General features: G+C 39.3%; 1 protein-coding gene across 1 annotated transcript in view; it reads right to left on the bottom strand.

Moving 5' to 3' along the window:
- The window catches only part of LOC126196235 (putative tRNA (cytidine(32)/guanosine(34)-2'-O)-methyltransferase), a 61,043-nt gene that overhangs the window by 34,731 nt on the left and 9,760 nt on the right, over positions 1-16,552 (bottom strand). Inside the window, exons 2-4 of the mRNA XM_049934548.1 lie at positions 14,125-14,248; positions 7,271-7,340; positions 4,552-4,730 (exon numbers count right to left, since the gene is read on the bottom strand). Of these exons, the coding sequence (XP_049790505.1) occupies positions 4,552-4,730; positions 7,271-7,340; positions 14,125-14,245 (370 nt within the window). The 5' untranslated portion in view covers positions 14,246-14,248. The remainder of the gene's footprint in view (positions 1-4,551; positions 4,731-7,270; positions 7,341-14,124; positions 14,249-16,552) is intronic.

Here is a 16,552-nt window from a genome sequence, read left to right as displayed (position 1 = left end):
GTGTGAATGCGGCAAATCATATATAGGGCAAACAACACGAACTGTGCAGGAACGCATTGTGGAACACCAACGGCATACTCGCCTTTTCCAACCCACCAAGTCCGCAATCGCCGAACATTGTATTTCCACAGACCATTCCGTGAATTACGACGACACAAAAATTTTGGCCCATACATCAAACTTTTGGAGCTCGATTATCAATGAATCTGTGGAAATAAGATTGTCTGACAACGAGACTCTCATCAATCGAGATAGCGGTTATCAGCTGAACTCTGCTTGGAATTCTGTTATAGAGAAACTTCGTAGTCGACGTAGTTATCTGCATAAAGATGGAAATCGACCTGACACCGATACGCCAGGCTTTCACAGTGGAGGGCGCGAGGCGCAGCGCACGGAGCCGTTATGAACGCGCGCGCTGAGCAGCGCATGTGCAATGTCACCTCAGAAGGCTTTAAATAGCGGAGCTCAGCGCGTACTCGCCAGTACTACTACAGTGGCATTCACCTGAAGATGGCCAGAAGACTCTGCGCCGAAATATCGTGGCAGGAAGTTACTGATATCCGGCAGTTCTCCCGTGTTTTTATGGAACAAGTTAATCATAGATTTCTTTGTCCTTTTTCATGTTTACATGTTAATGTCCATTGTCTACTTACATGTTTTATAACTGTTAGTTTCTGTTAATTCCCTTGTAACTGATGCCTTTGACATGAATTTTTTTTAAAAAAAGTAAAAGACATTTCAAACGTGTTTGATTCTTGGCTCTGGCTTCTGATAACTTTTATTTCCAGGCATTTCTTTTTGGGGTTTCCATTTAGTAGGAGTTGGTGAGAAATTTGATTAGGTGTTATTTTAGGGATTTGCTTGGCTATCTTAGGGTCATTATTATGTTTTTTGACTATGTTCCACACCACTTTGCTGCTGTGGGCCACACTGATCCTTTCCAGGATCGACCCATTTCCTCTGCTGTGACTCACTAATCATTTCTATTGATGTTTCTCAGCATAGGACTACCTCTTCACCAAAAGGATCCTGTTCATAAAGTGTTTTGTATTTCCTCAGGATGTCCTTTGATTTGTCAGACAGGCCTGATAAAATGCATCACGGCATATGTCTCGTAGAAATCTTTTCAAGGATATTTATGAAGGATTGGTAAATTTCTGGGATTGGGCAGAGATTTTTTTTATTTCTCCACCCAGTTCCTCAGTGTACTCTGTCCATTTACCTTCTTTAAAGTTGAACCTTCAGAGTAATGGTATTTTTGTTGTCCTCACAGCAGTGTATATTTGGATTCCAATAGGCCAGTGTTGTGTTAGGTGTGTATAAGGTTGTTAAGCATTGTTCTTCCATATTTGTGCTTACAAAATGATTATTGGGGTTGACTTCACATTCCAGATCTTGCTGTTGAATGAGCATGGTAGCTAGGGGTCATGAATCAGGGATAATTTATTTATTCCCACCCACTTACCTAGTTTGTGTCTATCCTCATCTGTACCTCTATGATGTGCTGTGGTAGTTAAAGTCTACTAAATGAACTGTGTTTTCTGGTTGCTGCAATTAGGAGGCAAAGTCAGGATGACCTCCTCTCCACATATGGATGTTATTGTATAGGTGCCATGTTCAACAGTCAGTAGTTTTATGTTTTTGTTGTTGGTAGTTCTATTGGTTGATGTTATGGTTATTTCAGGTTTTGTGAAGACAGCTCTGCCAAATTTAGGACGTGGATTTTCTGTAGCTAATTTCATTCCCTGTATATCTGGTCTTATTGCCCCTTCTTTTCTATGTGTTTCTTCAATACAAAGTAAGTCCCATTTATGCATACAGCAAAGTTCTCACAGAATTTGTTGCCTATTTTTGGTGATACCATTATTAGAGATGGCTCTGAGAAGAGCCTTTTCTTCTTGATTTTTCACCACTGGAAGGATTGGCTATTGCCATTTGTTGCAACATTTCCAGGGAACAACAGCATGATTTGATAGATGTTTGTTGGTCTTTTACCTCAGTTAAGGCTTTCTAGGATGTAATTTTCCAGGTGGTGCAAGTCTGGTCTCAAGTTCTGGTAAACAGTTCCAGAATGTGTCTCACACTTATTGATTCAATCCATAGATATTTTTAAAATTTTATATTGTCTACATAAGCATAAGTTATAGACCTTTTGCTTGAATTCCTATTCAGTTACTGTACAAAAATGTATAAAGCCCTAGTTCAGAGAATATAAGGCTTTTAACCATTTTTCAGCTCAGGTTATCTACCAGCTTTCATTTTCTGTTGCTTCACAAGCAACTGCCACATCATCTTGCAACATTCATGTAACATCCTAGGAGACTTAAAAATTATTTTTGTGACAGCGTATTGTTTCATCATATTGCCGTATAATTTAAAATATCTCTGCTACTGAAAATGTCTTTCTCAGATTTTTCAGGTGGTTTGCATGAATCTTTAAGCATTGTTTTATTTACATAAAAAGTCTTTCCTCAATCATCTTGCACTTTGCTACAGCTGGGTAGCTTTCTTAAAGAGAATTTTACATACAATAAAGTAGTAGTCAATTGAAAGTTAGGAATACAGCTAAGAGAGGGATTACAGAGTCCATTGTCTAATCATAGTTAACACTGTTTCTTGTTCTACCTGTTCGGTAGCACTACTGTTTGTTCACCAGGTAACAACAGATTGTTAATGACAATGTAACAGTTTGGAATTAACAGTGTGATTTATTGCAATTCTTTGAAGTTGATGAAACATCTCACACTAAACTATAAAAAAGCAAATAAAATTCAGTGGGGAGTGACTATAGGATCCTCTGACTCTAAAAATGCCTGATGCCACGGGCAATCTTTTTTCTACTTTTCCGTATATTTTCAAAAGATGCTACCAATGGAAGGACAGCATGTGTACTGTGAGAGAGGTGCACATTAAACAGGGAATGTGTATATACATGAGTATGAAAGAGTTGCTGGACTGGAGTGAAAGAGTATTTTAAATAGGGAAAAAATTGATGCACGAGTGTCTTAATGAAGTTTTACTGCATGTGAGAACAGATCATTACTCACCATATGAAAGAGGTGCTAACCAGCAGACAGATTTGTAGAATGGACAGTGAATTGCTTTCACCTCCCCCACCGCAAATTTCTCCTTGAAGGTGTGTGCATGCGCATGTGCACACACTTGTGCACGTGTCCCCCCCCCCCCCCCCCACACACACATGCAGAGGAAAAGAGAGAGAGAGAGAGAGAGAGAGAGAGAGAGAGAGAGAGAGAGAGAGAGAGAGAGATCAACCGTTGGTTGCTGACACAGTAGCATGCTTGTGTCAGAAGGCTATGCAATTTGACATCCATTCTATGTACCTATACCTTACTCCATACCTCTTCTATTTAGTAAATAGTGATGTACCATCAAATACATATTATGAAACAAAAGGAATACATTTCAATAGCTGTTACCAGCTTTTGATACAAGTCATTTAAGTCATTTTTTTCAATATGCTAGCCAAAAAAGGAAAGACAGAATTACAAAAGTGATTAATACATCAGTGTGGCACTAGAGTAATGAATAAGAAACAGGGCACTCATTAGAGGTATAAGCTATATAGAGACAGTAACTACATAGCCATATCATTGCATTCCACTACCAAATAAGAGGCATAAAGATTGTACAACAAAACTAGTTTGCTAGGCATAAGTGCTATCCACTACATCACCCCAGCATACCGATTAACACAGTTACATGGACAACCCTAGTCCAATGCCCTCCCTAAAACAAACTTCAATTCACACCTCAGCTCATCTTGATTTCCCCCTTCTTAAATAATCAGTATGGCTCAGCTCTACAATATTGGAATAGCACCCCAGCTTTGTACGTAATGGGGAAATCCTACCTATATCTCAGGTGTAGGTGACCTGTTGGAAGTACATTTTCCTGGTGACATATTGAGTCTCAACTTTATCTTTAATAAGGATAGAAGGTGAAGAAATGAATTAAAATTTGTGCCAAGACTGGGACTTGATACAGGGTCTCCTACTTACTAGGCAGGTGTGATATACACTACACCACTCTGGCATAGTTACACAGACTGTCCTAGTCAAATGCGCTCCCTAACACAGACTTCAATTCGCACCTCAACTCATCTTGATTTTCCCCTTCTTAATCTGTCAGTACTGCCGAGGCTCTCCGATACTGGAATAGCACCCCAGCTTTGCACATAATGGGGAAATCTTGTTTATACCTCAGGCACATATGATCTACATGTCTCCAATTCACACCTCAGCCCTTCTTCATTTGCTCCTTTTTAAATCGTCAGCTGTGTTAGTGAGGGCACTGGATTAGAGTAATTGCTGTAGTTGTGTTAGCCACTATGCCAGGGTTATATAGTATATAGCACATCTGCCTAGTGAACAGGAGACCCGGGTTGAAGTCCCAGCCTTGGAACAAATTTTAATTAATTTTTTCAGCTTGTATTCCTATTGAAAACTAGTTCGAGATGATATTTAGCTGATTAGCCAGTCTTAATGTATACTGTGTCAAACACACTGAAGTAATTTTCAGAATAGAACTTACCATCCGGTGCTCCATCACAAACCACAAGATCTGCTAAGCTTCCATCAAATTGGTCAACAATTTCTTTAGCTGTTTCACCCTTCGTAATGTCACCACAGATACATGTGACACCATCAATGGGGGCCATTATCATCAAATCAACAGCAACAATTTTTGTATCTGTGTTGGGGTCATCAGCCCTTTAAAAGCAGAAATGTTTCTTGATAGAGACAACAGCTAATTATTCTTTTCTTTTAAGCATATGGGACAAACTGACAAGTGGATGACTGGACGAGAAAGGGTATAAATAAAAGAAACAGAAATCCACAACAATAGATATTTAGAAATAAAACTGTACTTTAACAATCTTTCACATAAATTACCAGAATATCTGGAATTACAAAAATCTGTTAACAGTTTTTGCTAGAATGTGAGCATCACATGCGGTGGCATTGTGGTTAAGAGGCCCGACGCATTTGGAAGGAGCAGGGTTCAAATCCTCATCCAGCAATTGGGATTTAGAATTTCTATGATGTTCCTAAAATGATTAAGGCAAATGGTGCCTTGTTTTGTTTTGTTTTGGGGAAAAAAAAGAAACCAACATGACTGATCACCTACCATACCTTATGCAGCACGACAGATGGTACATTAAACTCTACTCTTCCAAAATTTTGCAAATGTAAGCAGAAGAATATGCCTGTCCATACAGATAAATGTTTAAAATCATTCCACAAGAATTTGGATAACCATGACAGTTCTTTGTGTAGAACAAACTATTCATCTGCTGACAGATCAAATATAGAACAGAAAAGTACTCAGTAGCAAAGGTGATATCAGTGCTATTTAGTAACTAAAGCATTATGCAAAAGTAATGTTTATAACTTACATATCTCCACAGGAGCTGAGATTATTACTTATCCTTCTTGAGTTCAGATGAACCAGTCTGTGTGTGCATTTGTCAGTATATACCTCTAACATATTTCTTATTGAAAATAACAGAAACTACAGCTACTAGTTGTTCTAACTATATTACTTAGTCATATATAATAACCACTAGACATACTGACATTTCCTTCTCAGAAGATACAATAGGATATGTAATTATATAGGGTGAGTCAAATATTGAACACCCCTTTTACTTCATGAACAGTTTGAAGTACACTATGTACACTAGTATGAAATGCGTAATTAACCACTAGATGCCATGAGAGGCTGATCCACCAGTGTAAAAGGAGGTGGAGAGTGTTGTGTTGTTAATACAGAAGCAGTAACAGAAAAACGGGTCGATCAGGAAAGTTCAGTGACATTGACAAAAACTAGTTGTTGGCTTGCACTTGTATAACAAATCCATCAGGAAATTTCAACCCTTCCATTCCTACCAATTTGACTGTTGGTGATGTGACTGTGTGATGGAAAAACAGAGGAACAACCACAGATAAAACAAGACCAGGCAGACCTCATGTACTGATGTACAAGGAGGACCGTTGAGCATTGCAGAGAGTGGTAATAAAAAATCGGATTAAATGAGCAGAAGGAATCACTCCTGACTTCCAGAGTACTATTAGTAGTCGAGCTAGCACAATGTCTGTCCATAGGGAATTAAAAAGAATGAAGTACAATGGTCAAACAGCTTCTCATAAGCCACACATTTCTGTAATCTATGGTAAGCAACATTTCAGTTGCTCGTAAAAATACCTTCCATTAGAGAAGTTGAATGTACTCAACGACTGTGATATGACTTTCAAAATGGTAAAGGGCAGCAATCAACCATTGTTTCTGTTCTAGCTTCAGATCTAGGTTTCAGTTGGTATTTCAGAGCTTTTATAAATGCCCTAGTACATCTACAACTTCTGTTTGGGCTCCTGTCACAGTTCATTAAAGACTGTTGTGCAGTGTTGAGTTGCTGTTAAGAGCAATGCCAGTGGACAGTAGACGACTGGAAAAGGAGTTATTTGGAGTAATGTTTCACACTATACCCTGTGGCAAACCAATGGAAGGACTTGGGTTCAATGATATGTGGACAACATTACAAGCCATCCTGTGTACAGCTAACAATGAAGGAGAAGGAAGTGCTACGGTATGGGGGTGTTTCTTAGCACTGGTGTGTGCTCCCCTTATTACACTTAAGAAAATGCTAAATGCAGCAGGATATGAACACACTGTACAGCATTGTGAACTGCTTACAATAGAGGACCAGTTTGGAGATAATGACTGATTGTGTCATCATGACAATGCACCAAATCGCAAAGCAGTATCTGTGAGGCAATGGTTTGTGAACAGTAACATTCCTGAAATAGACTGATGTACCTAGAGTCTCAACCTGACCCCAACTGAACACCTTTGGGATGAGTTAGAATATCGACTTTGCTCAAACTGGTTTCGGTATCCCCTGCAGAGTTCAAGCTGTCATAGAGATGAAGAGTGGACACACTCCATATTAATGTTCATTAATAGGTGTTCAGATACTTTAGATCTGGTAGTGTATGATAACCAAAGTCATGTGTGTGAGAAACTATTAAAAATCTTCAATACACTTTCCTATTAATCTTCATCAGCCAGGATGCATTTCTTTTGAACCATCACCTTATCAAAGATTTAAAAGTACAGTCTATAAAATATGATTTAAGAATAATCATGATGACATCAGAAGGTTTGTGACTGGTAATAAGAGATGTGATGTTGTGGTACTGCTGATGCACATTACTCACATATAATGGTGACAAAATATTTAGGAACTTACCTGAGTCTCTTGGATAGGACTTGACTCCAGCTACCTGGAGCTGCACACAAATCAACTACTCGTCTAACTTCTGCAACGAAGAGAATTTTTTTGCATATTCAGCCCAGGCAGATAAAAATTTTGGTGACTGTAGTAATAACAATTTTTTCAGAAATTTATCTTAATATATCATTACAAACAAAAATAAATAATCCATTATGTGGATGCTGGTAATTCCCAGTACATAAAACTGCAATAACTAAAAATGTATAAAGATGCAGAAAAACAGATTGACAGCAGAGGATGAAGTTGAAATTCTCAAGTGGAGGGACTACCATCAAATGTGTCTCTTGCAGTTCTTGGACAGAGGGAAAGAAGTTTTTTTTAAAAAAATTATGTACAAGTTAGGAGGAGAGAGGTGGGCAGAGCTTCAAAGGCCAATGAATAATGAGAACTGATAAAGACAATGGTAAGCCAAGAACATGGATTACAAAATCGAATAAAAGACTAAAAATGAGGTTAATGACCATATCACTGAAGGGTTATAAGAGAGACAAATTGTATTGCATTTCACTATTCGAAATACAATTAGCAGCTTCAGAGAAATTACAATATTTAGATCCAATCTGACATATTTTCTTATTTAAGTGTGAAATCATGGCCTTCTGCCTAAGACAGCAATCAGTTCATGTGCAAAACAGATGGAGCCTAGGATTTGATGTTTTTTGATACTTATATAACTTTTCTAAATATTACTTATAATGTTTGACACACTTAACAAAACCTTGATTATGATTAATTTTTGGCTCCTTATGTTGTTTCCTTTATGGTGTTGGAGATTCCTGTCCCAGTAGTAATGCAATTTACTTTAATTTGTACTTTGTTTTACTAAATTTTAGCAAGAAATACATTCCGAGAAACAAAAGATGCATCATGAAGGAGTTATGCAAATTAGTCACTAATTGATATACATACAGATATTGACAGAAAATGCAAAACTGTAAACTTTGGCAGCTGATGAATGAATGTGTGACACTGTAGAACATTTTCACCATTCAGCTCGCAAGAACAGTAAACAGGGGACATGACAATACCAAGACATGAAGTCTTCCTGAATTTCATTCCATGTACTCAGATGGATAGTACTATGCCTCACAGTCAGGTGTATGGACAATATATGTAGATGTCAGCATTTGAGAAGGGATGTGCTGTTGGACTCAAAGAAGCCGTTTGGAGCAAACAGCAAATCACTCGAAATTTGAATAAGAACAATGCCACTATTCAATGAAGTTGGCAGGAATCCATGTACCATGGCTGAACACTGCATCAAGAAGGAAGCAGTCAAACTAGAGAGATGACAGAACATGAGAATGGAACAATCATCAGAGAAGCCCTCAGAGCCCTGGATTCATCATTATCATCGTTCTGACATGCAACTGGTGCTTCAGTGACCACAAAGACCATTTTTAGGCAACTCAAAGAGCGGGGCTGAGCTCAAGATGCCCTTTGCCCGGAGACTACCATTCCTCTGTACACCAACCAGCCCATTTGCAGTGGTGTCAGCCATATTCGGCATGGACTCTTAGTGACTGAAGTAGAATTGTCTTTGGTGATCGAGCCCCAATTCAAATTGAGCCCCAATGACCAGTGAAGGCCTGCCTGGAAATGCCCTGGATGGAGGGGGGGTGGGGGGGGGGGGGCTTAATCTGTTACCTGCCATACAGCCCGACAACCAGGAGTGATGGTCTGGGGTGCCATTTCATTTCATAGCAGGAACCCCTTTGGTTGTCATCCGCAGCACTCCCATAGCACAGCAGTATGTCGATGATATCCCACATCCCATTTTGTTGCCTTTCCTGGCAAGTCAATCAGGGCTTACATTGCAGCAAGATAATGCCCACCCACACATGAAGAGAGTCTCTATCGCTTGTCTTCGCACTTGCAAAACCATACCTTGGCCAGCAACATCACCGGATATCTACCCAACTGAGAATGTTTGGAGCATTATTGGCAGGGCCCTCCAACCAGCTTGGAATTCTGACAATCTAATGTGCTAACTGGACAGAATTTGGCACAATATCTCTCAGGAGGACACCCAAAAACTCCATCAATAAATGCCAGCCAAATAACTGCTTGCATAAGGACCATAGATAAACAACGCATTATTGACTTGGCCAGTTTCTGAAGCTCTTTTGCTTGAATAAATCATCTGATTTTTCTGAAATCGTAATCATTTATTTGTCTGTATGTGTACATCACACTACCAATTTCCATCCCACTTGGATAATTCAGTAGTAGTGTGTCTTTTTTTTTGGTCTTGGAGTGTATTTCATTACATACATCTAAGTAATGATTGAAGTGAAATTTATGCGGCTGCACACCAGAAATTTTATGGAACAATCATTGTGCTGCAGAAGTATGAGGATGCACAAGAATTAAAGAACTTGTCAAAGTTTTTGGGAGTTGTAGTACAGCAATCTAAATGCTAGCTTTATGTGCTTATTTTGTCAGTCCCTAGTTTTTTATTTTGGAAAATCAGTAACCAGAACAGAGAGATCAGAATGGCAAAATTAATAGTTATGGTTACAGAAAGATCTGTTGGAAGGTAAATTATTTAGGAGTTAAAGTAACATACCACCAAATAGTACACACACTGAGTCCTCAAATGCCACATAAACAAGACTGGTAACTCTGCTAGCTTCTGGACTTTTTTTGTGTTGGTACATGTGTGTGCCCACTCTCAAATCAGATGATTCGGATTCCCTAATTGTAAGCTGATAAGCCACAAATATGTCTTTCCTGTTTTCTGTTACAACCAATTGCAAGGAAGACAACAAAATAGCACAGTGTTGTACGTACAATTTTTGTTTAATATTATATACAAGAAGAAAGAATATATGCCGAAGAAATAATCTGTCTAATGGTTTAAATGCCCCACTATTGTTGTTAAAACTGACTGAGAGAAAGAAAATGAAACCACACATTTTCATAGGACAGCTTTTTTTTCCTTGCAGCCAATTTTAATATCAAATCTGTATAGCGTTTAAAAATATATATAGCCCATATATGTTTGAATCTTTATTAGTGTATTGTGTACAAATCTGAAGTATATCGGTCAAGAAATTTTTAGATTTTTAATAACACTGTTTTCCTGTTTCATAATGTATATATACTGGTACATTAAAATATATATAGCCTATGTCTGTCCACATATTTATTGGAATATTATGTAAAAATATGAAGTAAATAGGTCATGAACAGAAACAAAACACAATTTAATTGAAAGATTTATTGGAATAGAAACAAAGCTATTTTGCAACATATTCACCGCCGAAATTCGGACACTTGTCTTGTGTGTGACCAACATTTGTATCTGTGTGTCAAAGAATTTTGCTGCAAGGGGTTGGAACCATTGTGTGACAACCATCTATGCCTCTCTGTCAGTCTCAAAATGCTGACTCCGGTTGAACAGTAATTTCCTGAGATTCCAAAACAGATGGACATCATTAGGAGGTAGGTTCAGGCTGTAGGGGATGAACACAGTAACTAACTTCTGAAGAATAAAAATTAGAACTTTCTTGATTGACTGAATCCTCAAACAATCTGAGTTCCAAAAAGTAACAGTGACAGTTGAATGCCTTTGAAGTCAGTAGCAAAGAATTTTGCAATACTAGCACTTATGACACATTTTACAGGTGTAGGAGATACAGAAAAATGAAATACCAAGTTCCCTCCACTTGCAGAGTCCTGTTTGGGCCAGTACAACTTCATAGTGATGGCAAAGAGTAGAAGCACTCATCATGGTAGACATTGTCCAGGTGAGGTCTATCCAATGTGGCTGGCTGCACTGGAACTGCTGGCTACCATCACAGTGCAGGCGTAAATAGTTGTCTCGCAGAGTAACATTTCCAAATGATTAGTTCAAACTTAGTTTCACAGGAAGTAGGAAATAGTTTGGTCTGTGCGCACAGACTGGCCTGCATGCACTGACTGGTGCTGTGCACACACCTTGGATCTGCTGCTGGCCTGGCTACTAATGTTGCCCTCTGTCGATCTGCTAGTAAGCTGGCTGGTTTAAATTTCTGTCTTGGATGGACTGGAATACCGTCACCATGATGTACACTGTGCGGGTTGCTGTTGGTTCCTGTTGCACTTGTTGCCACAGCACAACATTTGCAAGAGTTGTGTGTGGCTGAATGTTATTGTGCAGCAAGGCGACACCAGAACTGAGGATTCTGCACCACTTGTTCTGAATGGTCTGTCACTATTTCTGCATTATTTTGCAAGAATGATCAGCATTCCCTGTCTTACCCATGGTCAGGAATCTGAAAAGAGAACTCTCCACTTGTCCCAGAACAATCAACACAGCACATTCAGCATTGACACAGTCTGTTCGAATTTCATCTTGCAGTGTGACACTAACACACTGATTGCTGCTTGATTTTTGGACTACTGTGGGCAAGCCAGGTCTCATCACCTGTGATTATCCAGTTCAGAAACTCATTCCTGTCATCATGGTACTGCTGCAGAAAAGTGAAAGCTGCCCCCATGCACTTTGCTTATTGTTCTGGAGCCAGTTGCTAAGGCAGACAACTTCTGGAACAATAGGGGTTCCATGACAATTCTGTGCAGAAAGTATCATTACATCTGTGAGAACTGACTGCTGAGTGCCATGACTGTGATGTGACGATTCTCCACAATGTGTTCCAGTAAGAGCTCCACAAGTTTGCTTGTACAGAGGCATGGTCTCCTGCTGCGCTCTTTGTCATAAACATCTAGGTGACCAGTTACAAAGTTGCTGCACCTGTGACATACCAAATGCTTGCTCATGACATTATGCCTATGGGCCTAGCACAGATGATGATGAATTTAAATCTGTGCATTCAAAAACTTTATCAGCACCCCGCTTCACACATATTGGGAACTGAAATTTGAGCCTCCATTAACAACTGCTGGCATGAAGCTACTATGAGACCTCAGAAAGTTCCATTAGCACATGCACCAAGGCACATCAGTACTTTATGATGCACATGCAGTCGCTTCACGCAGCATATAGTTTGCAAGCTGTGGACGAGCGGGAAACTTACTTTATGGATGCGCCTTGTAATTATCTAGCTAATGCCTCTTTGTGTGTACCCCATCCAAATGTACGAGGGCCGTTCAGAAAGTAACCTCCGGTTGATTTAAAAAAATACACCAAGTTAAATAAAAATATTTTAATATATACATCTTACAACTACATCTTTGCACTATTTTTCTACATAGTCTCCATAGTGATTGAGGCACTTACCGTATCTCTTCACAAGCTTTGAAATTCCTTCTGCATAAAAATCACCCGCTTGTGCCTGGAGCCAGCCTGTGACCGCATCTTTGAGCTCTTCGTCGTCATCAAACCGCTGTGACCCGAGCCATTTCTTCAAATGCATGAAGAGGTGATAATCACTTGGCGCCAGGTCTGGGCTGTAAGGTGGATGGTTGATAACGTCCCACTTGAAGGACTCAAGAAGGGCCGTTGTTCTGCGAGCAGAGTGAGGACGGGCGTTATCGTGCAAAAAAACGATACCGGAAGTCAGCATACCACGGCGTTTGTTCTTTATAGCCCGTCGTAACTTTTTTATTGTTTCACAGTACACGTCTTGATTAATGGTCGTGCCACGTTCCATGAATTCAACCAACAACACCCCTTTGGCATCCCAAAACACCGTTGCCATCAGTTTTCTGGCAGAAAAATCTTGCGAGGCTTTTCTTGGTTTGGTAGGCGAATTTGAATGTGCCCACATCTTTGATTGTTCTTTTGTCTCAGGGTTCACGTACTTAATCCAGGTTTCGTCACAGGTCACGATTCTGTTTAACAATGGTTCTCCTTCGTCCTCATAACGTGACAGAAAGTCTAATGCAGAGGCCATTCTTTGAGTTTTGTGGTGGTCGGTAAGAATTTTGGGCACCCATCGTGCACAGAACTTACGGTAACCCAATCTTGCTGTCACTATCTCGTACAAGAGAGTCTTAGAAATCTGTGGAAAACCAGTAGACAACTCCGACATTGAGAAACGTCGATTTTCACGAACTTTTGCATCAACTGTCTGAACGAGTTCGTCAGTCACCAATGATGGTCTACCACTCCTCTCTTCATCATGAACGTTTTCTCGTCCACTTTTAAATAAACGTACCCATTCATGGACAACTCCTTCACTCATAACTCTTGGTCCGTACACGGCTCAAAGCTCACGATGAATAGCTGCTGCAGAATATCCTTTGGCTGTAAAAAACCTTATGACAGCACGCACTTCACATTTGGCGGGGTTTTCTATTGCAGCACACATTTCAAACTGCCACAAAAACTAAACTAGCGCAGGTACGACATTCACTTGAGCACGGCTTGATGCCGACTGACCTGTTGAGTGCGTGAACGCACAGATGGCGTCGCTACTCCCCCCACAACCCGCACTGTGACCAATCGGAGGTTACTTTCTGAACCGCCCTCGTATTTTTTTGGAAATAAACACAAAACACTGGACTTTTTCAAAATTAATGCTGTGTCTTACCACAATTGGGGACTGATGACCTCAGATGTTAAGTCCCATACTGATCAGAGCCATTTTTCTTACCACAATTATGATTTCAAAAATGGTTTCAGAAAAGTGGTTCATTAAAAACTAATGACAACAAAAAGTATCAACTTTTATCATATTTCAGTAGGTACTTGGATGACAGACAATGCAAAGAAATGAAATTGTCAAATATTTTGTACAGTTAAAAATGATTGACCAGTGGCTACGATATTATTTACGATTGTTCTTAGCAATCAAACACACATACTTGTAACGTTGTTTAAGCCAGAATTATTTATGTTTGTGGCTTTCTAAAGTGCTTACCATCAAGAATTTTAAATTTCTCATCTATTTGTATTAATTTATAAGCACTTCTTGCTCTCCAACCATCACTTTTTGCTAGGCGGTAATAAATGTCACGTTTGTCTTTTGACCTTTTTCCCATATCCTAAAAAAAAAAAAAAAAATCAGAAAAAAATTCAATTACAAAAATCAATACACATAAACACTGTATACAAGACACCACTGTTGGCACTCAAAATCAGATGATACAGTGATAAGTTTCAAGTCAAGATGAATATAACATAATTCATGATCTGCGTCAAGGGAACATCGAATGTTACCAACCAACTGCTGCTTCATCCTGTGCCTAAAATATCATTGGACACCAGTATTAAAAGTTCACATCTCCTTTAAGTAGCTATTAAGTCATCCTCATGAGACTCAGACCAACAATAAAGTCTTAACAGTGCAAGCAATAAATCACAGATAGTATTTGAGACCACTGGACCATCTGGGAAAGTTGTCTTCAGCATTATTCTGCAGTTGAACATGCAGATGATTCTACTTACACTGCTCTGTGGATCTGAGATGTAGTGTATGGTAGAGAGCATTATACAGATTTTCCAGTCAACAGCAGCAAACAAACTGCAGTAATTGCAAAGAATAGTCCTTTATACTTTAGCCAGTGCTGACTGATAACAAGCCAAACATGCAAATTAGGCATCCTCTAGGTGGATTATCCACTAATGCCATCATAAAAGAGAAGTCAGAAAATCTCCAAATAAAGCTTGCACTTTACCACATAAACTAAATCATAGTGCTTCAGATAAAAACTCATTGTACAATTTAAGTTACAACAAGGTACAGACAATTTTTCATATGTGAAATATGTGTACACTGACAAACTGCAGTGATGGATTCCCGACTGGAAATGGAGGAAAAAAGCTACTGTGAACATGTGTCTGGAAATGGATGGTGTAACGACAACAAACTGTAGCAGAACACAGTACAGAGCTGCATCGTAAACATGTCACAACAAATGTTCAAAGTGGCCACTATGGGATTCAATGCACATAGTTGTCATGTAGGACACACATAATCATACTTTGTCTTACACCTTGTTGGCAGGCAACTTGCCTAGAGCTAGTACTAGGATTCGTCTCAGTATCCTGTAGAACCCAATCCTCAAAATCTGGTGCATGCACAGACTGCCACCTCCCTGCAAGATCATCTGTCTGAAAGGAACCATGACAACACAAATGCCCAAAAAGGGCCTGAAATGTTGTGTGATGTGGTTGGTGTCTGAGAGGGTACTTGTTTTGGTATACCTGTGCTGCCTCTCGACTGTTTCCATCTGCTTGGCCGTACACAAACACAATCTTGGCTTGTTTCTGGTATGAATACCAGACCATTCTACTGCTTACAGTATTCTGTGTCAATCACACAGACTGCACCACACAAAAAACATGCAGCACATGGTCAGAAGAACTTTCATTTGTCACCACCATCTACCGTGGCAATGATGCATTTCTGGGCACATGTTCATACAACCTTTTTTCCCCCATCTTCAGTCAGGAAATCGTCCCTGCAGTTTTTGGGTTTTATTAATGTTCACTCTGTATTTTCACTGCATCTTTCACAGAATCATACCACCATCACCAGGTAGACATTAATACGCATGATGTATGAACAAATTATAGGAAACTCGTGACACTGTCTTTCAGTCATTATACATTACCCAAAAATTGTACATTCAATACAGCCCATACCACATCGATTAACATAAATCCACTTGTGGAGTGAGGTATAAGCCCCTGAAATGTATAGCAGAATGTATAATATAATAAACGTGATTGGCTAAGACAATTCATATTTTCAACTGAGCTGCGATATGACAGATATCATTAACAAGTCCTTTTCAAAATTCATGTTAGCTAAGCCAGGCATACTCAAATAAAAGACACTACCTCTTGGGGCCTCCTTACCCTTGACTAGTCTTTGGTCAGTTACTAAATGAGGGAAAGATGTCTTGGATCTCTGCAGCTTTATTGTGTAGAGTGCAATCCATCAATGCTGTAGGATCCCATAGTGCAATAATCAAAGTCATCATACAGACTCTCAAGCAACTGTAAGTCTAGGAAACCACATAGACAACACTGGATAATTCTGATTATATCACATACCATATTTATTTTCTCTCTTTAACCACTATCAAGCTATCTCTCTCTCTCTCTCTCTCTCTCTCTCTCTCTCTCTCTCTCTCACACACACACACACACACACACACACACTTGTGTTGAAAAATCAATTTGTAACCAAATCAGCAGAGTACCTTGCATCCAGATGGCAGAGGGGATGTTCAGATAACGACACCAACATGTTACCCTTAATATAAACTACAGCAAAGTAAGTTAATACATTAACAAATTAGCAAAAAACTAAAATGTAAACTAGCTCAATTAGAAGCAAT

This window comes from Schistocerca nitens, chromosome 1 (assembly GCF_023898315.1).
Source record: "Schistocerca nitens isolate TAMUIC-IGC-003100 chromosome 1, iqSchNite1.1, whole genome shotgun sequence".
NCBI classification, from domain to species: Eukaryota; Metazoa; Arthropoda; class Insecta; order Orthoptera; family Acrididae; genus Schistocerca; species Schistocerca nitens.
The sequence above is the reverse complement of the archived record's forward strand: the minus strand, read 5'-3'. Positions and strand labels throughout refer to the sequence as shown.